The sequence below is a fragment of the Trichechus manatus genome, unplaced genomic scaffold, assembly GCF_000243295.1.
Source record: "Trichechus manatus latirostris isolate Lorelei unplaced genomic scaffold, TriManLat1.0 scaffold00003, whole genome shotgun sequence".
Lineage (NCBI taxonomy): Eukaryota > Metazoa > Chordata > Mammalia > Sirenia > Trichechidae > Trichechus > Trichechus manatus.
This window is the reverse complement of record NW_004443939.1, coordinates 36,915,949-36,942,467: the sequence shown is the minus strand read 5'-3', so window position 1 is coordinate 36,942,467 and position 26,519 is coordinate 36,915,949. Positions and strand designations below refer to the sequence as shown.

The window sequence follows — 26,519 nt, the reverse complement described above, 5'->3', positions numbered from 1 at the left end:
GGGCTTTGGGTGAATAACAATAAGTTTCAGGCAAGGGAGGAGGAATTCAGGTAAACAAGCCAATCAGTAACGGGTTTGGAAAAACAAGTCGTGACAAGTCTCAACATGTTGGTGACAAGTCTCAACATGTTGGGGACAAGTCTCAACATGCTGTGCAGCATAGAGGCCTTTATACATCCATATTTTAATGGCACATATCCCCACAGAGGCTGACTTGATAACAGCTAGTAATAATAACATGCAGCAATCAGTTTAACAATCTGTGGTATTACTAGGACACATTAGGTGTGTTTTTCTTCCCTCAGAGTGACTAGACTCTATAGACACTTTAATGACCTGAAGTCCTTAAGCATTTACTTCCCTTGCACTTAATGAATCCCCTGTACAGTTGGAATTTAACCAAAAGTTCCAGTATGCTTCACACTGGATTAGTTATACAAATACTATTGAATTGAGAGTCTAAGAAATTCATTGTATATCAGTTAATGACAACACTTACTCCCTGATTCATCCAACTTTATCCCACTGTTACTGAGAACTTTTTTTTTCCAGTTATTTTGGGAATAAAGGGCAGAAAATTTACTATTTCTGGATCTTAGCAGCTAGTAAAGAACAAAATCTGTAAAGCTGTCATATTTAGAGAAGTTTTTTGGCATTTAAAAGTAGAGTGAATGGAAATTGTTGAAATTATTGATGCATATCACATGTGTGTTTTTCAGATTATTTCATCCTTTCCAGTTGGTTTAAAAGAAAACCAACTCCAAAAAAAAATTCCCTTTTCACAAGATTTTATAAGCCCTTCTTACTAGTATAAATTGAATCTATGTAGGAATGAGCATCAATAGCCTGAAGACATATATCATAATGCCTACGGGTCTCATGGGTGCCCTAAACAAAAAGATCCCTGAGATTCCCCTAAAGTAACTTAGACCCTTCAGATGAAGTCAAGTAACTATTAAGAATCATCTAGGGAAGATGCCTGGGGTGGATATTAGTCCCTTAAATTTTCTGAGTATGATCTGTGTATATCTATTTCATACCTGTTCCCTTTTAGGCCCTTCACCCCTCACATGTCTGGTTATGTTTTGACTGTGGTTGATGTCAAACTCGATGGCGATGGGTTTTTTTTTTTTTTTTTTTTTTTTTTTGGTTTTTGATATCAAACTGAAAATGTGGCTAGCAGGCCAGGCACACACAAAGTTTCATATTTTATTAGTTATCCTCATATCACTATCATGGGTTATATTTTTTGAACATTTATTGATCTGATTTTATTGAATGTGTGAGTATATGTAATTCTGTTAGTTTGTATTAGTGACACACAATCTAAACATACAAAAAATTGAACAAAAAAATCCTTTGAATATTTGAAAAATCTTTGTATTTAATACACTAGCTAGACTTTTTGTTAGAGAAAACAAAATATGTGAATAAATTAGCAAACTTAGTAAACTGTTACAGTATTTAACTAAAGGAGTATTTGTTAGAGAAAACAAAATATATGAATAAATTAGCACACTTGGTAAACTATGTTACATTATTTAATTAAAGGAGTATTTGGTCAAAATTGTTGGAAGACCTCACCAGATTTATGGTTAAATAACAGGTCCTTCATATAGTACAAGTATTTATAATTTGATTTTTGTCCTCTACTGTCAGTATACTAATGGGATCTCATCATACACACAAATTCTAGAACTGTATATTTGGAATGTAAAAGATAAAAATATAAAACATATGTCCTCATGTAATAGATGACTCAGCTAAGACTTGGAAAATAAAATAATATGCCCAAGGTCAAACAGCTAGATAGAAATCAAACTAGGATTAGTTTTTTGATTCTAAGACTAGCGTTATTACTCACCATGTTGTTCTCTGTCCAACAACTTAATACAGTTAGAATTTTAACTCATAGACTCTGGCCTGTGTTAGTACTATAGGCAAAGCCACAAAGGAGAAGCACAAAGCACAGCTGCTGCCCTTGAGGACACAGCCATCTACCACTAACATGGAACCTTGGTATTTTTTTCTCTATTAAGTAGGTGTAATATTGTTAGGGGAAAAAACAAACTCAGCCCAATTAGACATTTCCCAGAAAGTTTGGATTCATGAGATATCCACTTCACACAATGATGGAGTTTGCTTCTTTATCAGACTTATGTCAGTGAAGCTTGATCTCTTTTCTGTGATCCTGTTTCTGAGATAAGAAAAAGTTAAAAAAAAAAAAAAACAAAACCCAAGCTGTTCATATACCCTACCACAGCAAATTAAAAAAAAAAAAAATTCCTATTTCTCTTCTCTGTCTTTGGACACCTAACTAAAAGTGCCCTTATTTTACTTAATTTTTCCCTCCTATTAAAAGAATCAGGTTCGTAAGAAAGAATTGAATTCCTCAGTCATTAAGAGATGGTACTATTGCTTCTTTTCCTGTTTAAAAGTACTTAAGTGTCAATTTCATGTAGGACGTGGGGGCATGAGAGATAAAAGTTGAAGACCTGCTGCTGCTTCAGTTATTTCCAGTTATCATAAGGGCTATAACAAAGTTACAATTAAAGCTTCAAGAGCACAGAGATGAGGACAAGATTCATCCCTCTTTAGGGGTAATGGGGAACTTCATGAAGCAGGTGTTTTAATTTGGCTTTGAGGATACTTAAGATTCTGACCAGTGGAAACTGGGAGGACATTTCAGGCACGTACAAGGTCTGCTCAGGGAATAGAGAAAGCCCTTGGTATGGCTGGAGCTTTTGAGGTATCAGTTATAGTGTCATCTATGTGTCAGTGTTGTATCTTTATACTTATTTAATCTGTATACTAAACAAATAATCTGAGAAGCTGGACTGTATGAAGAAGATTGGAGGCAGACTCATTAACAACCTGCAATTTGCAGATGACACAACCTTGCTGAAAGTGAAGAGGACTTGAAGCACTTGATGAAGATCAAAGACTGCAGCCTTCAGTATGTATTACACTTTAACCTAAAGAGAACAAAAATCCTAACAACTGTACCAATAAGCAACATTATGATAAATGGAGAAAAGATTGAAGTTGTCAAGGATTTCATTTTACTTGGATCCACAATCAACACCCATGGAAGCAGCAGTCAAGAAATCAAACAACAGTTGCATTGGGCAAATCTGCTGCAAAAGACCTCTTTAAAGTGTTGAAAAGCAAAGATGTCACCTTGAAGACTAAGGTGCACCTGACCCAAGCCATGGTGTTTTGAATCGCCTCATACGCATGTGAAAGCTGGACAGTGAATAAGCAAGACCAAAGAAGAATTGATGCCTTTGAATTACGGTGTTGGCAGAGAATACTGAATATACCATGGACTGCTAGAAGAACAAACAAATCTGTCCTGAAAGAAGTACGGCCGAAGTGTTCCTTAGAAGTGAGACTGCCAAGACTTCGTCTCACGTACTTTGGACATGTTCTCAGAAGGGACCAGTACCTGGAGAAGGACATCATGCTTGGTAAAGTAGAGGGTCAGTAAAAAGAGGAAGACCCTCAACGAGATAGATTGACACAATGGCTGCAATGATGGGCTCAAACATAATGGTTGTGAGGATGGCGCCGGACAGGGCAGTGTTTTGTTCTGTTGTACATAGGGTCGCTATGAGTCGGAATCAACTCAATGGCACCTAACAGCAACAACGTACTGCTAAAAAGTGGAATTGGAGCTGAATGATAATGGCCTTGAATGCCTAGTAAAGAACTTGACTTTTGTTGTTCTTCCTTAGTTGGCTATTAGTTTTGGGCATAATTAAAAAGGAGAAAATCTATATTTCAATCCTCTATCTCTACCTTTCTGTTAGTCATCAGCATTATCACTTGGGTACAGTTACGTAAGTTATAGCTCAACTGATTTGTCATAATCCCCTAAGATCACCTGGCTAAGTGTTGATATTTGATGTGTTCAGATTTTCCTGCCTTGGGCTTGGAATGGACTTGTTAACATGTCTAGAAAGAACTTTATTTTCCATTTTTCTCCCCTGAGGTCATTGGGGAAGTCTGAGTTTGCTGAATTGCTAAAAGAAGAGTGCTGTTTGTTGTACTCTTCCTTAGTTAGCTTTATTCTGAATGGAAAAGTGCTTGTTGGGTTGTTTCTAAGCAAACAAATGAGCCCAGTTACCTTGGGCAAAAAATGAGGCATGATTCCAGTCACATTTTTCCAAGGCAGTAATAATTATGATGCATTATCCTTTAGTGACTGCAATCCTGGGCTATTTTCTAGTCTCATGGATATGTATCCTGCCAGATATGTGTTGAAAATATAAATTTGAAGGAAAATAGCCTCCTTTTACTCAAACTCTAGACTACATTGAGATCCATCCCAGAGAACCCACAGTACACACTTATCAGTGGTTCTCAATGTGTGTGCACATTAGAATCACCTGGAAAGTCTTTAAAAATCTCTACATTCCAGACCAATTAAAATCAGAATCTCTTGGGGGCCGGACCAAAGTTTAGTAGTTTTTAAAGCTCGCCAGGTGATTCCAATGTGCAGTCAAGGTAAACAAGATTCAAAACAGGTGGACCTTATTCATCTCTTAAGCATCATCCGTCCTAGAGCAGAGGTTCTCAGTGTGGTCCCCAGGTCAGCAGCACCAGTGTTACCTGGGGACTTGTTATAAATGTAAATTCAAAAGGCCCCACTCTGGACCTATTGAATCTGAAACTGGGGTGGGGGAGTGGATGGGGAGTGGGAGGATGGATGGGGGGGGTGGGAGGATGAAGCCTAGCAATCTTTAACAAGCCCTCCAGGTGATTCTGATACATAATAAACTTTGAAAATCACTGATTTAGAGCAATGGAAAACGATAAATCCAAAATCCAAACTCTTGCCGTCGGGTCCGTTCCAACTCATAGCAACCCTATAGGACAGAGTAGAACTGCCCCAAAGGGTTTCCAAGGAGCAGCTGGTGGATTCGAACTGCTGACTTTTGGTTAGCAGCCGTAGCTCTTAACCACTGCACCACTAGGATTACAGATACATGTGATTTAAGCAATATAACATATTTAAAAGTACTTGAAGTACAATGTAAACATAAATAGTGATTGTTGTAAATTGTTTTTTCTCAGAGTTTGGTACATACAATCTGTGTTAGAATCATCTGTTTAAAAGGTATATTCTGAGGATCCACCCCAAATCTATGAATTAGAATCTCTGTAGTAGGACCCAGAATCTGCATTTTTTCCACGCACCTCCAGAGGTTCTTTGGCATAACCAAAGTTTGAGAACCATTGTTCTAAATGGATAATATCATGTATGAGAATCTTTCATAGGCTTCATTAAAATATATGTTTCTGCTCTTTGCCTGGCAGTTAAAATTTCTGTAATGATTCAGTTGGTTACTTTGGAGAGTTAGTAACAGTTTGTAATTTATCAAAATCTTAAAAGAGCTGGGCTGTGGAGTGTATGTGGCTTTAGTATGTGCATTTTCCACTTACTAACAAATGGTTAGTGCCATTTAAATGGAAATAAGATTTGTGTCCCCTTATATCAAGGAGAATAGTACAATTTTATATTGTTGGGTCAAACTTTGTAAAAAATCATCTTTCTTACATAATATATCCTTATACTAGGTGCTAAAGGTGAAGATATCTTACTGATAATAAATAGAAAATGTATCAATTACTATTAGGACACCAGGTACTTAATAAAAAGAAACAATGATTTCCAGGGGGCTCTGTAATCACTCCTTGCAGAACGGTATTTTACAGAAATGTCATTTGCTGGGTCCTGGGTTTGAATCAGAAATAGAATCACTGTCTATCTTAGCAGAAATTAGGTAATGACATATTGTTTTCCCATACCCGTCATCACTTTTTGAAACTATCTCTATGATTTTCATTTGGGAGGTAGATTTAACTAAATAAGAATGTTAAATAAAATTTATCAAAATATGTCTTATTTTAAGAATGTTAGAAAACTAACTTAGATAATCAATATGAATCAACATTGTGATTTGTAGTGACTGGGTGTTAGGCTCACAATGCCTACTAATCAAAATGTTCAGCATTGACATCTACAGGCCATCTCTGTTTTCAGAACCAAAAAATCATGCATCTAATACAAGTGATTTATATATGTAAAACATTCAGATACCTTTTATGTATAAACATTCATTTAAACACATAGCTGGTTCCATCAATTTTATAATCACTTTGGTTAAGTGACTATACAATATGTGTTATTTTGTGTCAATATCTATTACTTGGTATAAAATTGTGTGTGTAGTATTTGACATAATTTATAAGATCACCTATGCTAGCTCACATTTATTGAGTACTTGCTAGATGCCAGGTTTTGTGTGCTTTATATGAAGTTTTTCATTAAATCCTCAAAAATCATATGAACAGGCTTAACAGATGAATACACTAAGGCATAGAGTGATAAAAAGTGTGCCCAAGTCACAAAGTAAATGACAGACCTGGATCTTAATCCCAGGGCTGGATCTTAAACCCAGAGCCCTTCTTCTTTTCCACTATGAATATTAAAATACCATGCCAATTAAAGTAGCTTAATTCTTAATCTTGCATTAGGGTTTACTTTGAATTTAATGATTTATTGGTTGTAAATGTCCAACTAACAAGTTTTTCCCAATTGTTTTTCTTTTTTAGGAAACTACTCCTTTATTTTATTGTGCTATGTGTGGCTGGGGATACTATTCATGCACAAGAACAAGGTAAGAAAGTTACCTTGTTACTGATTAGCTTACATAAAAATCCTCCTTCCTCACCAAAAAAACCAAAAAAAAAGGTTGAGAATTTAGAGGGTTAATATGTTGTGGGGTTGTTAACCAATATCATAAAACAACATGCGTACTACTGTTTCATGAGAAACTATTTGTTCTGTATGCCTTCACCTGAAGTACAATAAAATAAAAAAAATAAAATAAAAAAAATCCTCCTTCCAGCTCCATAAACTCATCCAAACTCCCTAAGGGACTGAATTACTGGGCCGAGGGCTGTGGGGATCATGGTCTCTGGGAACATCTAGCTCAACTGGCATAACATAGTTTATAGAGAATATGATCTACATTCTACTTTGATGAGTAGCATCTGGGGTCTTAAAAGCCTGTGAGATGTCATCTAAGATACTCCACTGGTCTCATCCCTTCGGGAGCAAGGGAGAATGAGGAAAACTAAAGACACACGGGAAAGATTAGTCCAAAGGACTAATGGACTACAACTACCATGGCCTCCACCAGACTGAGTCCAGTACAATTGGATGGTGCCTGGCTTCTACCACTGACTGTTCTGGCAGGGATCACAATAGAGGGTCCCAGACAGAGCTGGAGAAAAATGTAGAACAAAATTCTAACTCACAAAAAATGACCAGACTTACTGGCCTGAGAGAGACTGGAGAAACCCCCAGAATATGGCCCCTGTATACCCTTTTAGCTCAGTAACGAAGTCACTCCCGAGGTTCACCTTTCATCCAAAGATTAGACAGGTCCATAAAACAATATGAGACTAAAGGGGCACAGCAGCCCAGGGGGAAGGATTAGAAGGCAGGAGGGAACAGGAAAGCTGGTAACGGGGAACTCAAGGTCGAGAAGGGGGAGTGTTGACATGTCATGGGGTTGTTAACCAATGTCATAAAACAGTATGTGTACTGTTTAATGAAAAGCTAGTTCTGTAAACCTTCATCTAAAGTACAGTTAAAAAAAAAAAAAACGCTGCTTCCAGACAGCAAAAATACATGACTTTTAATCATCATAATCCTTAAAGTCAGCATCAAACAGTAAAAGCTTCCACCCGGTACAATGAGAATGTAAGGGTAGGGAAACCAATTTTGGTGGGAAACATGACCTTTAAGAAATTACTCAGATTTTCTGTCTGTGAAATTGCTTACATTTTTAAGCAAACCCTCCATAAAAAGGAAGTTTTGTACAGTAAAAAGGCTTTGCTTGTGACTTCAATTTAAGTGGGAGTTCTTGGGGGTGGCAAACTGTGACAGAATTACCTTTACACTTCTTGAAACAACACAAGCATATAATAAATGCTCAGTCTAGATTTGCATCATTAAGAAACAAAATAGAATTTGCATACTAGTGGGCTTGGGATTTTACTGGATTCAGATGGAGAGGTTTAGAAAATAGCTCAGTGTTTTGTTTTGTTTTTGCCTGCTAGCTAGTTGCCCTGGTAGTATGATGATGAGTTTCAGTAATGTGTTGCATACTCTGATTCATTCATTTATTGAACAACATTTTTTAAAAGTATTTTCTATATGCCATGCAATCATATCCTAATTGCCAATGATAGAAATATGACTAAGATAATGTCTTTGCCCTCAAAGTAGAAACAAACAAAACACATACCTTTGTCAAAGATGAGAAAATGCCACAATCAGAAAGAAAAACCCTGAAACTCTGCCATACCTCCAGACAGTATCACTATGGCCTCCATTTTTCTTTTTCTTCTTTACTTTCTATCTACTAGGGCTGCATGGGGCTGCCAAGTCAGTCATTCTGCCAGACCAGACTTTTCAGTTCAATGACCAATTCAGTGAGCCAATTCAATTGTTTATTTGGTCAAACACCCAAATTAGCAGTAATAAAAAGACAAGTAAACAAATTGTGAATGAAATATGTGCATGGTAGAGAGGGAGCACAAAGGAAGGGGTGGTATGTTTTCTGAGTGATCAAACTGACAAGTACACATAGATAATTATTCTGTCAAATATTCCATAGATGAATTAAAATATTTCTTGGAAGGCATTTTCTCATTTCTCTTTTTATGGGGAAATGGTTAAATTAGGTCATATGTAACTTCATAAAATGCTCTCTTGACAGAGACATTTCTGTTATTTCGTTTTCCGTTCAGTCTCCATGAAGGGAGAAACATCCCTAATTGTTATCATTACTGTTACTACTTTTGAGAACTAGGACAGACACTGTGCTAGTAGAATATATAATTTCTTCACCACTAACTTGTCACATGGTTTTTATAATTATGCCCGTGATAGAATTGCTGAAACCAGGATTAGCTAGAATAGGGAACTACACCAAGGGTTGGTTACAGGCTAGTAAATGGAAGAACCAAGATTTGAACTCAGGCATTTTGACTTAAAAGCCTACAAATTCTTTAAAATTAAGTCCCTTGGAATTTCATGGAAGATAAGGAGACAAATAGCCACTATCGGTTAAATATATAATTTGTGTCATGTACTCTGCTGGGACTTCACATATCTTATTCTAATTCTAATAAACGAACCTGCAAGGTGTATAGCATTATCCTCATTTTATAGATGAAGAAACTGAAGCTCAAAGAAGTGGCTTACCCAAGCTCATATTCCTAAGACTTGAACTAGGTCTATCTAGTTTTTATACTACACATCTCCTTGCTAACTACTGGTGTTATGAGTTCGATAATTTACAAACAGTATCATTATCAAAATATTAAAAACTGAGGCAAAGTAAGACATAGGAGAATTTAAATATTTATGAGTAGATTTAAAAAAAAACTAGAACCAATGAAAGGAGTAAATGAAATAATATACTTTTCCAACCTTAAGATCGCATTTATAAGATACGACATCTGCTCTTCCATTTCAAGATGAACATAATTTTCAGTCTTCCTATAACCATAAAATTTTATTGCTAGTTCTGAACAACAACAACAAAAATCCTTTGAAAACTCAGACTTTAGAAGATTGGATTCTTTCGAGCCTGAAAAAGAAGGGGAAATAGTAGCATGTTGCCAGAAACTTAGAAGCATTTTGTTCTTAAAATAGATTTTTTAAATTAATTTGACATCATGCAACACGTAACATCTATCTAACTTTCAGAAAAATTGTAATTTTATAATGATCAGCAATATTATTTAAAAGCTTAATCTGCTGAATATGTCTATTTGAATTAGAGATTATGCCCTGTTAAACTTCTAGGGAATAAATATTTGTGTGCTTTTGAGATTTTTCAAAGCTTAGAAAAAAATTATCAAACTAACACAAGTGTTGTTGTTGGATGCCATCAAGTCGATTTCAACTCATAGAGACCCCATGTGACAGAGTATAACTGCCCCATAGGATTTTCATAGCTGTAATCTTGATGGAAGCAGATCACCAGGTCTTTCTCCCAAAGAGCTGCTGGGTGGGTTTGAACCACCAACATTTTGGTTAGCAGCCAATGTCTTAGCTGCTTGCACCACCAGGGCTCCTTTCAAAGTAATACAAGTACATAGTTTAAAAGTCAAGTTGTACTACAAGACTTTATAACAAAAAATAGCATCACTTGCTCTTACCCATTCCTGAGTAAGTTCTTCCCAAACTCTTGTTAGCACTTTTCTTTTGGTTTAACTTGCATATTTCTTAATATGCTTATATATTGTATTGACTTCTTATTATAGATGATGAGAATTTAACATTTTTTTATATTATCCTATATTCACTTTTCCACTGTATCTTCTCTGTAAAGTTTTGTCAAAATTTTTGGTTAATTTCATATTCAGAAATTGCCTTACTATTTTCTAAATTACTACTGAGCCGTATTCATTTGTTTTCATTCTTGTCCAGTATTACAAGAGTTAATAATTGCCTCCTTTTTTTGTTGGCCTTGTGTTCTATGTCACTATCACTAATTCTTAGATACTTCGAAATAATTTTAAAACTTGTTTGAAAAATACTTTGTAAAAAAAAACATCAAGTATTCTTAACAATTTGGTGGTTTATTTGTTTTTTTTTTTTTTTTTTTGAGATTTTCATTCTAGAAGCTGCCATTCTTCTTTGCTACTGAAGATTGATTGTTTTCAGAGTTTCATGTAGAGTTGTATGTCTCATCTGTGTTAGATTCAGGTTCCTGAAAATCATATTCCCTTTTCATAGACTAGTTCTTCGGTAGTTCAGTGGTAGATTATTGCCCCCCGTGAGGGAGACCCAGGTTTGCTTTTGACCAGTGCACCTCATGTGCAGCCAGCACCCATCTATTGGTGGAGGCTTGCATGTTGATGTGATAGCCCTGAATTTGGACTTCTAGCCTACTTTAGTGTGAGGAAATAAATTTCTCTTTGTTAAAGCCATCCACTTGTGGTATTTCCCATTCTTCACAATCTTATCCATAATTTGTTATGATCCACACTCGAATGCCTTTGCATAGTCAATACAACACAGGTAAACATCTTTCTGGTATTCTCTGCTTTCAGCCAAAGTCCATCTGACATCAACAATGATATCTTTTTCAAAAACCAAAAACCAAACCCATTGCTTTCGAGTCAATTCCAACTCATAGCGACCCTATACCGCCCTCTTCTAAATCTGGCTTGAATTTCTGGCAGTTCCCTGTCGATGTATTGCTGCAACTGTGTTTGAATTCTCTTCAGCAAAATTTTACTTGTGTGTGATATCAGTGATATTGTTTGATAATTTCCATAATCTATTGGATCACCTTTCTTTGGAATGGGCAGAATTATGGATCTCTTCTAGTCGATTGGCTAGGTAGCTGCCTTCTAAGTTTCTTGGCATAGGTGAGTGAGCGCTTCCAGGATTGCGTCTGTTTGTTGAAACATCTTAATTGGTATTCCATCAATTCCTGGAATCTTGTTTTCCACCAATACCTTTAGTGCAGCTTGGACTTCTTCTTCCAGTACCACCGGTTCTTGATCATATGCTACTCCCTGAAATAGTTGAGCATCGACCAAATCTTTTTTGGTGCAGTGACTTTGTGTATTCCTTCTATTGTCTTTTGATGCTTCCTGCATCATTCAATATTTTGCCTATTAGAATTCTTCAATATTGCAACTTGAGACTTGAATTTTTCATTTCTTTCAGCTTGAGAAATGCCGAACGTGTTCTTCCCTTATGATTTTCTAACTCCAGGTCTTTGCACATTTCATAATACTTTGTATTCTTGAGACACTGTCATGGATTGAATAGTGTCCCCCCAAAGTATGTGTCAACTTGGTTAGGCCATGATTCCCAGTATTGTGTGGTTGTCCTCTATTTTGTGATTGTAATTTTGTGTTAAAGAGGATACGGGTGGAATTGTAACACCCTTACTAAGGTCACATCCCTGATCCAATATAAAGGGACTTTCCCTGGAGTGTGGCCTGCACCACATTTTATCTTACAAGAGATAAAAGGAAAGGGAAGCAAGCAGAGAGTGGGGACCTCATACTACCAAGAAATCAGTGCCAGGAGCAGAGCGTGTCCTTTGGACCCGGGGTTTCTGCGCAGAGAAGCTCCTAGTCCTGGGGAAGATTGATGAGAAAGACCTTCCTCCAGAGCCAATAGAGAGAAAGCCTTCCCCAGCCCTGAATTTTGACTTCTAGCCTACTTTAGTGTGAGGAAATAAATTTCTCTTTGTTAGGCCATCCACTTTTGGTGTTTCTGTTATGGCAGCACTAGATGACTTAAGACAGACGCCCTTTGAAATCTTCTGTTCAGCTCAATTTATACGTTGTTAGGTTGTTGTTATGTGCTGTTCATTTGACCCTGTAGGAGAAAGTAGAACTGCCTTGTCTTTTTTCATTCAGTATGATGGGTACTTAGTAGACCCTTTCAACCTGGGAATTTATCTTTAATTTCTGAGAATTTTCTTGGTTCCAATGATATATTTGTTTTCTCTTTCTGCATCTTCTGTTAGCCAGATATTGGATCTCTAGGAATAAGTTTATTATTTTTTTACTTTTTGCTCCTATTTTCCATCTTTATCTTTTTTTTCTATTTTCTATTTGATTTTCATGAGTTATATTTTCAAACATTTTATTTAATTTTTTTATTCCTACTTTATTTTAAATTTTTAGAGCTTTATTACTCAGACTGTTCTTTTTTAACAAAAGAAAATTTAACATCCTGGTCTCATTTCCTTGATGGAATATCTATATCTTTCTAAGGATAAGAATGAACATTTTTTGAAATTTTCTTCTGTTTCCTCCAAATTTTTATTTTGGTCTGTCTTTTACATTGGGGAATTTCTTTATAAATCTACAGTACCTCTGTTATTACTTAAAAGTAAGGCCCTAAAAATATACTTGGAAGCTCTTTTTTGCATGGGTAGGCTGGGATGTTTTATAGAGAGAGCAGTTAGGTAGGAACTTGGCTGACTATCTAGTTGTTGGACTGCAACTGTATGAGGCTATAGAATTTCCTTAGAGAAGAATCCTCCAATTTCCTACTTGTAGGGTATAATCCTGGTTGCTACTATTCTTGCAGTTAAGTGGGGGCGGGCAGTCTCATCATTTAATATGAAGATTTTAACGGAATCTTCCTGTTTTCAATATAGAGCCTCTTGCCATTGTTACAGATAGAATTGTGTCCTGAAAAAGTATGTGTTATAAATCCTAGTCCCTATACCTGTGGATAGGAGTCCTGGTGGTGCAGTGGTTAAAGTGATCAACTGCTAACCAGAAGGACAAAGGTTCGAAACCACCAGCAGCTCCATGGAAAAAGATGTGGCAGTCTCTTCCATAGAGATTTACAGCCTTGGAAACCCTATGCGGTTGCTATGAATCAGAATCAACTCGATGGCAGTGGGTGTGGTATATCTATGGGTATAATCCTATCTGGGAACAGGATTTTCTTTTTTATGTTAATGAAGCATATCAATGTAGGGTGTGTTTTAAGCCAATCACTTTAGAGATATAAAAGGAGCAGATTAGGCATAGGAGCAAGGAAGCACAAATGGGGGAAGATGGATGCCAAGCCACATGAAGATTGCCCAAGAACCAAGGAACAAAAGCCAAAAAGAGACAAGGAACTTCCCTGAGAACTGACACAGAGAGAAAGCCTTCCCCTTAGAGCTGGTGCACAGAATTCAAACTTCTAGCCTCTTAAACTGTGAGAAAATAAATTTCTGTTAAAGCCACCTGCTTTTGATATTTCTGTTACAGCAGCCCTAAGAAGCTAAGACATCCATCTTCCACTATGATTCATAGGTTCTGTTTCCATGTAATTAACCTTTATTCTGCTGTTGTGGTCTTAACTTCCCTTATACAGACTTTCAACCAATCCCCCTTGCTCTCATTTAAAGCTCCATGCCTCCTAAATTTAGTGGTTTGGTATGCCTTCAATTCTTGAGCTTTTTCAGGATTTTTCTATGTGAATTGGCCTGTGATGGTTAAGACTATGTCATCTTGGCTAGGCCACGATTCTCAGTGTTTTGGCAGTTGTGTAATGTTGTGATCACTTCCCTGTTGAAATTTGATATGTGATCACCCCCCATGATGGAATCTGCTGAGTGGTACTGGCGGGGGCGGGGCCTGTGGTGGCTCACCACCCCCTCAGCCTTCATCTTTCCCCCCTCCACCGGCTACTTCCTTCCTGCTCACCTTGCCAAGGTTTTCGGCTTGTTCCTGACCCAGTAGCTCCCTCTGGTTGTCTCACCTCTGGTTAATCTTGGGATTCGTCGATCTTCACATCCTGTGAGCAAGAGTCTTGCTCCCTGACCAGCTGATCTTACGTTCACCAGCCCCTGCAGCTACGTGAATCAGGAGAAACCTTGTGGTCTTGCCTGCTGATCTTAAATTGGTTGAGCTTCACAACTCGTGAAGGGGAACCCTGCTCTCCGACCTTCGGATCCTGGGTTCGTCAGCTTCTGTGACTGTGTGAATTGGGAGAGGTCTCTACCCTGATCCACGGCCTTGGGATGTTCTAGCCTCTACTACCACATAAGCTGTTTCCTTGATATAAATCTCTCTATGTATATATTTATATGCTTTACTGGTTTTGCTTCTCTAGAGAACCCAGCCTAAGACATGGCCCACCTGTCATTAGCATCTGCCACTGCGGGCCCTTACTGTTCAGTTTTTTCAGTTCTGCTTTTCCATCATGTGCTTTTTATCTTCCCAAAATTTGTTAATAACCCTTGTCCACCTTTGTCTCTTTTACCATTCACTTTGCCCATGTAGTTTCAAACCACATTCCTTACTCTCAGTGAGGTTTCTGGATAGAACAGAATAAGCATTTATGTAATCTACCATGTTTTCAGTTATTCCTTTAAATTTTAGCAGAGTTAAGAAAGTCATTTTAAATATTTTATTCCAGAAAACAAACTAAACCCACTGCTATTGAGTCAGTTCTAACTCACAGTGACCCTACCAGACAGAGTAAAACTGCCCCATAGGGTTTCCAAGGAGTGGCTGGTGGATTCAAGCTGCCAACTTTTGGTTAACAGCTGAGCTCTTAACCACTGAGCCACCAGGGCTCCGAATACCTTATTAATGATATACATTTATGTATGTTTTATAACCAAGTTTTAGGGATAACCTAAGGAAACAATGATTCTATAAATTAATTACTTTAAGGCTGAGTTTTCTCATTCTCAAATACTTTAAGGCTGAGTATTTCCATACAGTATACTTTCCTTATTACCCTGTGTCAGTGGACTGTCTGCCAGTGAGTTATTGACATAGCTGCAACATCTCTACATGATGACTTACACCACGGCAAGATGTGCAGCTAATTCTCAGTGTGCCCAGCACTCTCAGGTTCATGATCCCTAGGTGTGAAAACCACATGGGTAGAAATCTCTGTGTAGAGTTCTTGCATCTAAGAAGAGTATTTCCTGTAGAAATTAGTCTAAAATGTATTTATTGTTAACAGAGAAACAGCTCATTCTAGCTGCAGCATATCCACATATTTTCTGCCTAAATCCCTTATGGGTGCCTGTCTTAGTCATCTAGTGACAAGGGAAACTCCCTTTACATTGGATCAGGGATGTGACCTGGGTAAGGGTGTTACAATCCCACCCTAATCCTCTTTAACATAAAATTACATATCACAAAATGGAGGACAACCACACAATACTGGGAATCATGGCCCAGAAAAATTGATTCACACATTTTTTGGGGGGACATGATTCAATCCATGACATTCTACCTTTTGTCCCCCAAAAATCGCATCCTTGCAACATGCAAAACATTCATCCCATCATATCACAGCAAAAGTCTTAATTCCAAGTCCAAAATCCAAAAATTCCCCTTCATCTGTGAAATCTAGAATACAAGTTATCTGCTTCCAAAGGTACAATGGCAGAACAGCCCAAGCTAGACATTTCCATTACAAACGGGAGAAACTGGAGGAAAAGAGACTGGATAACAGGCACCAAGCAAGTCAGCAGAACACATTACATTAGCCCTCAAGGCTTTGAAAATAATCCTCTGTTCTTTGAGACAATTTACACAATTGCCCTGTCCTCCAGACTCTAGGTATTGGCCACATTCTCCAGATTCTGAGCAGAGGCCCCTCAGCCCTGGACTTCAACTCTGCCTTCCAGGCCCACTGGGACAGCAACTCTGCTCCCTTGGCTTTAGACACACCATTCTCCTAGTCCATCTGAGTGTCAACTCCACCCTTAGAAACACCAGAGAACATGTCTCCACCCTTTGAAACCCCAGAGGTCATGGCCGTACCTTTTGAGACTGAGGCAGCTCAGCTTCTTATGTTCCTTGTCTCTTTAGCTTCTGCTTCCTGGTTTCTTGGCCTCATCTCCTTGGGCCTCACGCCCACAACTGCCCTGCTGGGGCACACGTTCCAAAGCTCTGTAGCTCCACCGATAAGTACCTGGAGGCACCCCACTTTACCAAGAAGGCTCTCGCGCACAGGCACTCAGCTTTCTTACTCTGTGGGTTGGCCTGCCTACCTCCACCGATAAGTGTCCAGAGGCACCTCACTCTGCCAGGAAGCCTCCTGCGCACAGGCACTCAGCTCTGTCACTCTGTGGGTCAGCTCCAGTACCATCTCACACTGGTCTCCTCGTTCTGCTGCTTCTCTGCTGCTGCTGGTCCTGTGCCACTGCCGGTCCTCTACTGCTGCTTCTTACCATCTGCGCCGTCTCAGGTGTTAACAGTTCTCCTCACTTCCTTCTGAGTCCTCTATCCATTTAGTTTCAAAACCAATCCACATATGCGGTATCTGTTAGAGCAGCACCCCACCCTCAGTACCAAATTCTGTCTTAGTCATCTAGTGCTGCTATAACAGAAATACCACTAGTGGATGGCTTTAACAAAGAGAAGTTTATTCTCTCACAGTCCAGTAGACTAGAAGTCCGAATTCAGGGTGCCGGCTCTAGGGGAAGGCTCTCTCTGTTGACTCTGGAGGAAGGTCGTTGTCATCAGTCTTCTCTTGGTCTGGGAGCATCTCAGTACAGAAACCTCAGGTCAAAAGGACATGCTCTGCTCCTGGCACTAGTTTCTTGGTAGTATGAGGTCCTCCACCCTGCTTGCTTCCCTTTCCTTTCTATCTCTTGAGAGATAAAAGGTGGTGCAGGCCACACCCCAGGGAAACTCCCTTTACACTGGATCAGGGATGTGACCTGGGTGAGGGTGTTATGATCCCACCCTAATCCTCTTTCTATTACAATCACAAAATGGAGGACAACCACACAATACTGGGAATCATGGCACAGCCAAACTGATGCACACATTTTTTGGGGGACATAATCCATGACGGCACTTAACCAAAAATTTTACACATAGCTTAAATGTTCTTTTCTCATTTTATAAATAAGTTTTCTTTTATCTCTTTATCTAGATTATATGTGTTATTTACATTAAGAATACTTTAAAAATCACAATTGCCACTTTTAACATACACAGTGTGACAGTGTGCTTAAGTACAGGAGTTCAGAGCCAGAAGCCTGGGTTTATATCCTGGTGGCAACACTTACTGGCTGTGTGATCTTGAACAAGTTACTTAAATACTCTGAGCCTTATTTTTAGCAGCTCTAAAGTGGAGACAAGAATAGTACTGACTACATATGGTTGTTTTGCAGATAAAATGAAATAACACATGTAAAATGCTTAACACAGTACTTGTTACATAATAAGCATACAGTACATTTTAGCTGGAAAAAACAGGATATTCTAGATCCTTTTTTCCCCATATCCTCATAATATTGAGAAAATAAAACAAAATAGTTGATTTTAAACAACTTCTTTTACTTCCTTAGCTTAATGAGCTGGAAGCAAGGCAGCCTGTATTTAAGTCCTGATTCTGGCGCTAACTATTTGGCTGTGACTGTACACAGCAATGTCAGGAGCCCTGGTGGCACAGTGGTTAAGAGCTACAGCTGCTAACCAAAAGGTCGGCAGTTTGAATCCACCAGCCACTCCCTGGAAACCCTATGGAGCAGTCCTACTCTGTCTATAGGGTTGCTATGAGTCGGAATCGACTTGATGGCAGTGGATTTGGTTTGGTTTTTGGTATACAGAACAACGGAAAAGAGAATTATGTAGTTAATTTAGCCAATATGGTTAAATTGGCAAGGGAAGCATGTTGAGCCTATACTGTATAATCATTCTTGCTTACAATTTGATGATTTTGTTTAATCATTTAATTTTTTTTCTTTCCTACAAACTGGAAAGAATATAGCTTTTGAGACTTAATAGACCCAGATATATGAGAATTTAAAATACTTAGAATTCATTAAAATTAAATGCTATGTTATAGTAATTTAGCCATTTAATAGTAAGTGTTAATAGTGTAATTTATGTGGTTAAAGCACTTGGCTGCTAAACGAAAGGTTAGCGGTTGGAACTCACCAGAAGCTCTGCGGTGGAAAGATATAGCCCCTATGGGGCAGTTCTACTCTGTCCTATAGGCTTGCTATGAGTCGGGATTGACTTGACGGCCATGGGTTTTGGAAAGTAGTCTGACTTTTTATTATTTTTGTCTAAAAAGTGGTAACTTTCTTAAATCCGCTAAGCTACCAAATTACTGACAAATATAAAAATACTTCTATTTTGAAGGGTAAACATAATACTACCCTTGTTCCTCCAATTTGTGATTGAGTACTGTGGAATACTGACAGATAAAATAGTTCCCTGGCTCTCTATTTGTAATGCAAGTGTAACCGTTGACTTTCTCATATCTGTTTCTTTAGACATATTATATACTCCTCCACAAAGTCAAATACATAGGCACTGGATTTAGAGTCCCAGACTTAGGTATGAGTCACAGTTATATCATCTACTGAATCTCAGTTTCTTCTTTTCCCTTCTCTCTCTTTCCTCCTTCCCTCCCTCTCTCTTTTCTCTTCCATTCTCTTTTCCCCTCCTTCCTCCTTCTTTTCCTGTCTTTCTCTCCCTCTCTTTTTAACTAGTGATAATAATACCAATTCTGCTTGCTTATAAAAGTTTCAAATGAAAGGCAAGCAAGGTTGGGCTATCTGTGTCTAGGTCTAAGCCTCAGCCTTGCAGGCTTAGAGGACTGATTTTATTAGCATACTGAGGGAGAATCCATTTTTCATTAGTGTTTAACAAAATAACAACAAACACAAATTGCACTGAAGGCTAAAAAAGAAGTAACACTTGAACTTAGTCTTGAAGGATGAATAGAAGCTTGACATGGAAGGGTAGTCACTTAGCATGGCTTTGAAGGAATGGGATGAAAAAGACAGATAAGCTTTGTTATGGCAAGAAATTCAAGGAAGAGTAAAAAATACTGAGAGTGGAGAATGCTGTGGAGTGAGCAGATAGATTGCTGAGGGGGAAAATAACTAAGATAGTGTAAAGTTAGGGGCAGTCCCCTAACTTATGACACCAACTACAAGTTCAGGATCTCTAAGATCACCTTTACTTTGGACACCAATTTCAAGTTCAGAGGTCTCCAAGACCACTCTCAGGTTTGAAAATTTGCTACAAGGACTCATAGAACTCACTGGAAGCTGTTAAACTCATAGTTATGGTTTACTAGCCTGTCAGTTGTCATACTGTGGTGGTGCTGTGTTGCTATGATGCTGGAAGCTATACCATTGGTATTTCAAATACTAGCAGAGATACCTATGGTGGACAGATTTCAGTGAATCTTCCAGACTAAGACAGACTAGGAAGAAAGGCCTAGTGCTCTGCTTCCAAAAATTAGCCAACGAAAGGCTTAGAGACAACAACAGAACATTATCCATTATAGTGCTGGAGGATGAGCCCCTGTTTTGGCAGGTACTCAAAATATGGCTGAGGGAGAGCTACCTCCTCAAAGTAGAGTCGACCTTAATGACCCAGATGGAGTAAAGCTTTCAGGAGCTTCATTTGCTGATGTAGTAAGACTCAAAATGAGAAGTAACAGCTGTAAACATCTATTAATAAGTGGAACGTGGAATGTATAAAGTATGAATCCAGGTAAATCGGAAGTTGTCAAAAATGAAATGTTTGAAGTTTGATATCCTAGGCATTAGTGAACTAGCTGAAATGAACTGGTATGGGCCGTTTTGAATCTGATAGTCATACAGTCTACTATGCTGGAAATGACTGATTGAAGAGGATGGTCATTGCATTCATTGTCAAAAAGAACATTTGAAGATTCACCTGAAGTACAATGCTGTCAGTGAAAGGTTAATATCCATAAGCCTACAAGGAAGACAAGTTAATATGACTACAGGCAGTCCCTGGATTATGAATGAGTTTCACTCCTAAATCTCTCTTTAAGTCGAATTTGTACATAAGTCAAAAAGGTACAATTCATATTTGACATCAGTTAGTTAAATGTTTGTTCTAGTATATAGTATATAGAGTACTTTTCTATTCATAAAAACATCAGAGAAACACTTCCAGATACACTAAAACATCTTTAACGTAATAATACAGAAATAATGATAACAATGTTGGATGCACGTCACAAAGTAGCACCCGTTTATTATTAGGAACCATTGTATGTACCTTGAATTTTTAATATAATAGGCTTTACAAGGGTTGGTTCATAACTATGGGTTGTATTTTAGTCAGATGTTTATACGCCGGGGACTGCCTGTATTCAAATTTGTGCACCAACCACAAATGCCAAAGATGAAGAAATTAAAGATTTTTACAACCTACTGCAGTCTGAAATTGATCACATGTGCAGTAAAGATGTATTGATAATTACTAGTGATTGGAATACAAAATTTGGAAACAAAGAAGAAGGATCAGAAGTTGGAAAATACAACGTTGGTGATAGAAACAGTGATAGGAAATCACATGACAGAATTCTGTAAGACCAATGACTTATTTATCACAGATACTTTTTTTTCAACAACACAAACGACATTTATACACGTGGACCTCACCAGATGGATTACATAGGAATCAAATGGACTACATCTGTGGAAAGAGATGATGGAGAAGCTCAATATTATCAGTCAAGACAAAGCCAGGGGTCAACTATAGAACAGGCAGACCATCAATTGCTCACATATAAGTTTAAGCTGAGGCTAAAGAAAATCAAAGCAAGTCCACGAGAGCCAAAGTATGACCTTGAATACATCCTGCCTGAATTTAGAAACCATCTCAAGAATAGATTTGACACACTGAACACTAATGATTGTAGACCAGAAGAGTTTTGGGATGACTTCAAGAACATCTTACATGAAGAAAGTAAAGGGTCATTAAAAAGAAAAGAAAGGAAAGACCAAAATGGATGCCAGAAGAGATTCTGAAACTTACTTTTAAGTACAGAGTAGCTAAAGTGAACAGAAGAAATGATAAAGTAAAAGAACTAAACAGAAGGTTTCAAACGCAACTCAAGAAGCAAGGTAAAGTATTATAATGAAATGTGCAAACACCTGGAGTTATAAAACCAAAAAGAAAGAACACAATTGTTATTTCTCAAGCTGAAAGAACTGGAGAGAAAATTAAACCCTGAGTTGCAATATTGAAACATTTTATGGGCAAAAAAGTGAACAGTGCAGAAAAACATCAAAAGGTGATGGAAGGAATACACAGAGTCATTACACCACAAAGAATTGGTCAATGTTCAACCATTTCAGGAGGTAGTATATGATCAAGAACTACTGGCACTGAAGGAATAAGTTCAAGTCACACTGATGGTACTGATGGAAGACAAGGTTCCCTGATTGATGGTATACCAATTAAGATGCTTCAACAAATGAATGCAACACTATAAACATGAATTAATCTATGTCAAGAAATTTGGAAGACAGCTACTTGACCAACCAACTGGAAGAGATCCATATTCATGCCTATTCCAAAAACACCATTGAGTGGAATATGAAAATTATCTAACAATATCATGAATATTGCATACTAGCAAAATTTTGCCGAAGATAATTCTAAAATGACTGCAGCTGTACAGTGACAGGGAAGTGCTGGCAATTCAAGCTGAATTCAGAAGCGGATGTGTTAAAGGGATATCATTGGTCAGATGGATCTTGGCCAAAAGCAGAGAATACCAGAAAGATATTTATCTATGTTTTATCGACTACATGAAGGCATTAAACTATGTGTAGCATAACAAATTATAGATAACATTACTGTCTTAGTCTGGGTTCTCTAGAGGAGGAAAACCAATGAAGTGTATATATAAATATATATGTTTACTTCATGGAAAAGGCTCATGCAATTGTGGGTGCTGGCAAATCCCAAACTCTGGAGAAAGACATTATGCCTGGTAAAGTAGAGGGTCAGCAAACAAGAAGGAGAACTCTCAATGAGATGGATTGACATAGTGGCTGCAACAACAGGCTCAAACATAGCAGTGATCGTGAGGATGGTGCAGGACCAGGCAATGTTTTGTTCTGTTGTATGTAAGGTTATTATTAGTTGTAGCTGACTCGATGGTACCTGTGATGGTTAATGTTATGTGTTAACCTGATTAGGTTATGATTCTCAGTTGTTTGGCAAACACTGGACTAATTGCTCTTCCATAAGGAATATAATCACCTACTTGATGTGATCTGATGTGATCGGCCAATCAGTTGTAAGGGGAGTTTCCTCAGAGGTTTGGCCTGCGTCCAACGTACAACAATGTTCTTGCAAAGCTCGCTGGCTTTTCCTCTGTATCCTGCATCCGACTGATCATCTTCTGACCTGCAGTTCTTGGGATGTGAGCCAGCAGCCTTCCACCACACCTGCAGATCTTGGGAGTTACCAGCTCCCACAGGCAGCCTTCCACCTGACCTGCAGATCTTGGGATTCTCCGGCTCTTACAATCCCATGAGCCAGCAGCCTTCTGCCTTATTTGCCAATTTTGGGTTCTTCAGCCACTGCAACTGCGTGAATCAGGAGAAGCCTGACGCCTGACCCACAGGTTTGGGACTTGCCAGCCTCCACAACTGCATGAGCTATTTCTTGAAATAAATTTCTCTCTATATACCTACATATATACACTTCACTGGTTTTGCTGCTCTAGAGAACCCAGCCTAACACAGCACCTAACAACAACAAGCATGGTTTATTACAGTGAAAGAATACAGATTAAAATCAGCTAAGGAAAGCGATGAATGGGTAGAAGCCGGAAAACTTCTACTCAAGTATTTTTCAGTTGTCTCCTTCCAGTGGAGTCATGTATAACACTAACTTTCCTGACAATGATGTGTGACAAAAAGCATGGAGTATTGCCAGCAAGGGAAGCTCACCTAAGTTTGGTGTTTAGAGTATTTACCTGGGACTCCATCACAATGACATAGTTGACTGCTCATGTGGTTGACTGCAATTTTCTGCTCCTCCAGAGGTTGAGATGATGTTATATGACCCAAAGCCTCTACCATAAATCACATTGTTAGACTATCTGGAGTGGTCCAAGGCCTCCAGGTAAACAAAGGCACTTTTATCAGGCCGGACATTCTAAGGGCTTTTGGTGATTACCTCTCAGGAGCTGAGGGCAAAGGACAGACCTCTCTTTGGGCAAGGTTAAATTCGTTACTATACAGACCACCCCCATCGCCTTTGGCTAAGACTCTTTTACAGTAAACTTACCATATTTGTCTGAGCATCTACGTTTACTATAACATTTATATGACAGATACAGCAATAGTATCAGTATGAATATGCCTAACATTTGAAGGAGCAAGTGTGGGGTAGCGATAGACTTAAGGGAACAGCTAATCTGTCCTTTAAAGAAAGCCATTACCAACATTTTCATATTTCTGCTATAATTTGATTACTTTTTCCCCTCTTGATCTACCACTATTTGTACCTTTTTAATAAACTTGTACAGAACTATTTAGCCTAGAAATCAGCTGATGGTTAGCTAAATCTAGTCCTTCCTCAGGTCAGTCATTTTCTTTAGGATTTAATTCAATATTAATATTATCATAAGACTTGTTTATATAAAGTAGTTGAAGCTTACCAACAAGGCCTGTCTTACACCATATAGCAATATGGTCATAGATGTGACCTGAAAAAATGAGTAAAAAGATAACTGGCATTTTACTAGAGTCCCATTCAATCATTAATGATTGGTCTAAAACCAAAAACCAAACCAAACCCATTGCCATTGAGTCTATTCCGACTCATAGTGACCCTAAAGAAAGAGTAGAACTGCCCCATAGGGTTTCCAAGGAGCAGCGGGTGGATTTGAACTCCTAACCTTTTAGTTAGCAGCCATAGCCCTTAACCACTGTGCCACCAGGGCCCCCCAAATTGGTCTAGTTCATGATAAAATATCATATGGTCAAAATGTCTTCCAGAGTGATGCCAACTCAGGTTTGCAGGCTTGCATTCAACTGTGTCAGGTCCCAAAAGCAGGAGTGGTTTTGGCAAAATATGGCTTCATCCTTTCGGACATATGGTATAAGTAGAGCTAAGAGACAGTATCTGAGCATCTCTTGAGGCACCAGTGTAATATTGGATTTCTGTCATTGCATAACCTACGTATTCATTTCTTTATCCCCAACTACTATTCTTCCTTATCTCCATTTGTCATTGATTTTTACCTAAACTTTCCCTTTTTTGGAAGGGATGTTAAATTCACCACTGTGCTAGTTCATACTGCTGGCAGCTATACTAGTCTAGCAAGTGTGTACCCCTTTAGTCCACTCCCATTCATATAGGGTAGGATTACATAGGTACAGAACTAAAGGATTATCTCAACCACTGCAGCTGCATTCACTGTCAACTGCAATTTTGCCAGATGAGATGAAGGCACAATTCACCCCGTCAGGTGCTTAGGAATTCTGTATAAACGTTAAAAATATAGTTACAATTTCTTGCTTGGGGATTATGCATGCTTGTGGTACTTGTAGTTGCACCCAAGGTCCTGGGACTACTGCCTCAGGTAGGAATGAAGAAAGTTGAGGGGATGTGGGAACAAAAAAAAGTTGACGTGCTATAGGGAAGAATCCTCCCCAACCTCCTCCTCTCCAGTTCTCCCAGAAAAGCAGAGGAACTAACTAATGGGAGCCGTCTTTGGCCCCCGTCATGTTGAACATGAACACACACTCCTGAAGGCAAGTAAGCCAGCCATTTATGCCTTCATCTCTCCTGGTTTTTGACAACAAATGTTTCAGTTACCCATTCTAATTTTCTTTCAAACCATTATTCTGAGAATGACATGCAACATTATATGTACGTTTGATGTGATATCTCTTTCTCCATATTTGGACACTGTGGGCTATAAAGTGAGAAATATTAACTTGGTGGTCCAAACTGATACAGTATTTTCTGTTCTAATCCTTTTATAATATAATTTTTAAAATTTGCACCTACCATTGGATATGCAAAGCCTAGTCCAGGGTAAATGTCTGTTCCTCTTGAAACATTTAAAGTTTCCCGTGGCTTCCGATATTAGAGTTAGCTTATTTGCCAGCTATGTGCAGGCCTTCCTCTTGGGGAATATGCCCCATAACCATCTGTAGTATCTCTCTTGCTCGGAGAAGGAGCTTCAGTCAGAGTGGCAGCCTTCCAAACAGGATGCTGTTCATTCTGGAACTGCCATCCATAAACCAAGCAGCTCTTCGTCGATCAATAGAGGGTTATTCATAGGGCACCACCCAAGTGATCATAGCAAGTCTCAGGTGGTTCCAAAGTTGGCCTTAGGGAAAAAGAGGCTACCTGCTTGTGAATACGATGAATACCTACTTGCATTCCTCTGGTAGCATACTCCTGCACAAACCATTTGCATTTTACTATAAACTCCTCTTGGTATTACCTTCCTTATTAATGTTTTTCTGACATCATCCAAGACATTATGGATATTTCTTGTTTCATTATGTTATGTCCTTCAGTCATAGGGGCAATCTAAGTTAAAACTCAGTAGCCAAAACAACCTTCAACAAAAAAAAGCCCTGGCCGGGACGGCTTCACTGGAGAATTCTACCAAACTTACAGAGAAAGTTAACACCACTACTACTAAAGGTATTTCAGAGCACAGAAAAGGATGGAATACTCCCAAACTCAATCTATGAAGCCAGCATAACCCTGATAAACCAGATAAAGACACCTCAAAAAAAGAAAATTACAGACCAATATTCCTCATGAACGTTGATGCAAAAACCCTCAACAAAGTTCTAGCCAATAGAATTCAGCAACATACCAAAAAAATAATTCACCATGATCAAGTGGGATTCATACCAGGTATGCAGGGATGGTTCAACATTAGAAAAACAATCAATGTAATCAATCACATAAATAAAACAAAAGACAAGAACCACATGATCTTATCAATCGATGCAGAAAAGGCATTTGACAAAGTCCAACACCCATTCACGATAAAAACTCTCAACAAAATAGTAATAGGAGGGAAATTCTTCGACATAATTAACGGCATTTATACAAAGCCAACAGCCAACATCATCCTAAATGGAGAGACTTTGAAGGCATTCCCCTTGAGAACAGGAACCAGACAAGGATGTCCTTTATCACCACTCTTA

General features: G+C 38.4%; 1 protein-coding gene across 2 annotated transcripts in view; it reads left to right on the top strand.

The window, feature by feature from the left end:
• COL24A1 (collagen type XXIV alpha 1 chain) overlaps positions 1–26,519 on the top strand; it is a 421,541-nt gene that overhangs the window by 4,088 nt on the left and 390,934 nt on the right. For both annotated transcript variants that reach the window (XM_023731663.1, XM_004369122.2), the window contains exon 2: positions 6,622–6,686. Coding sequence is in view for 1 of the 2 variants with exons in the window: in XM_004369122.2 (XP_004369179.1) it covers positions 6,622–6,686 (65 nt within the window). In the remaining variant the exon portion in view is untranslated. The remainder of the gene's footprint in view (positions 1–6,621; positions 6,687–26,519) is intronic.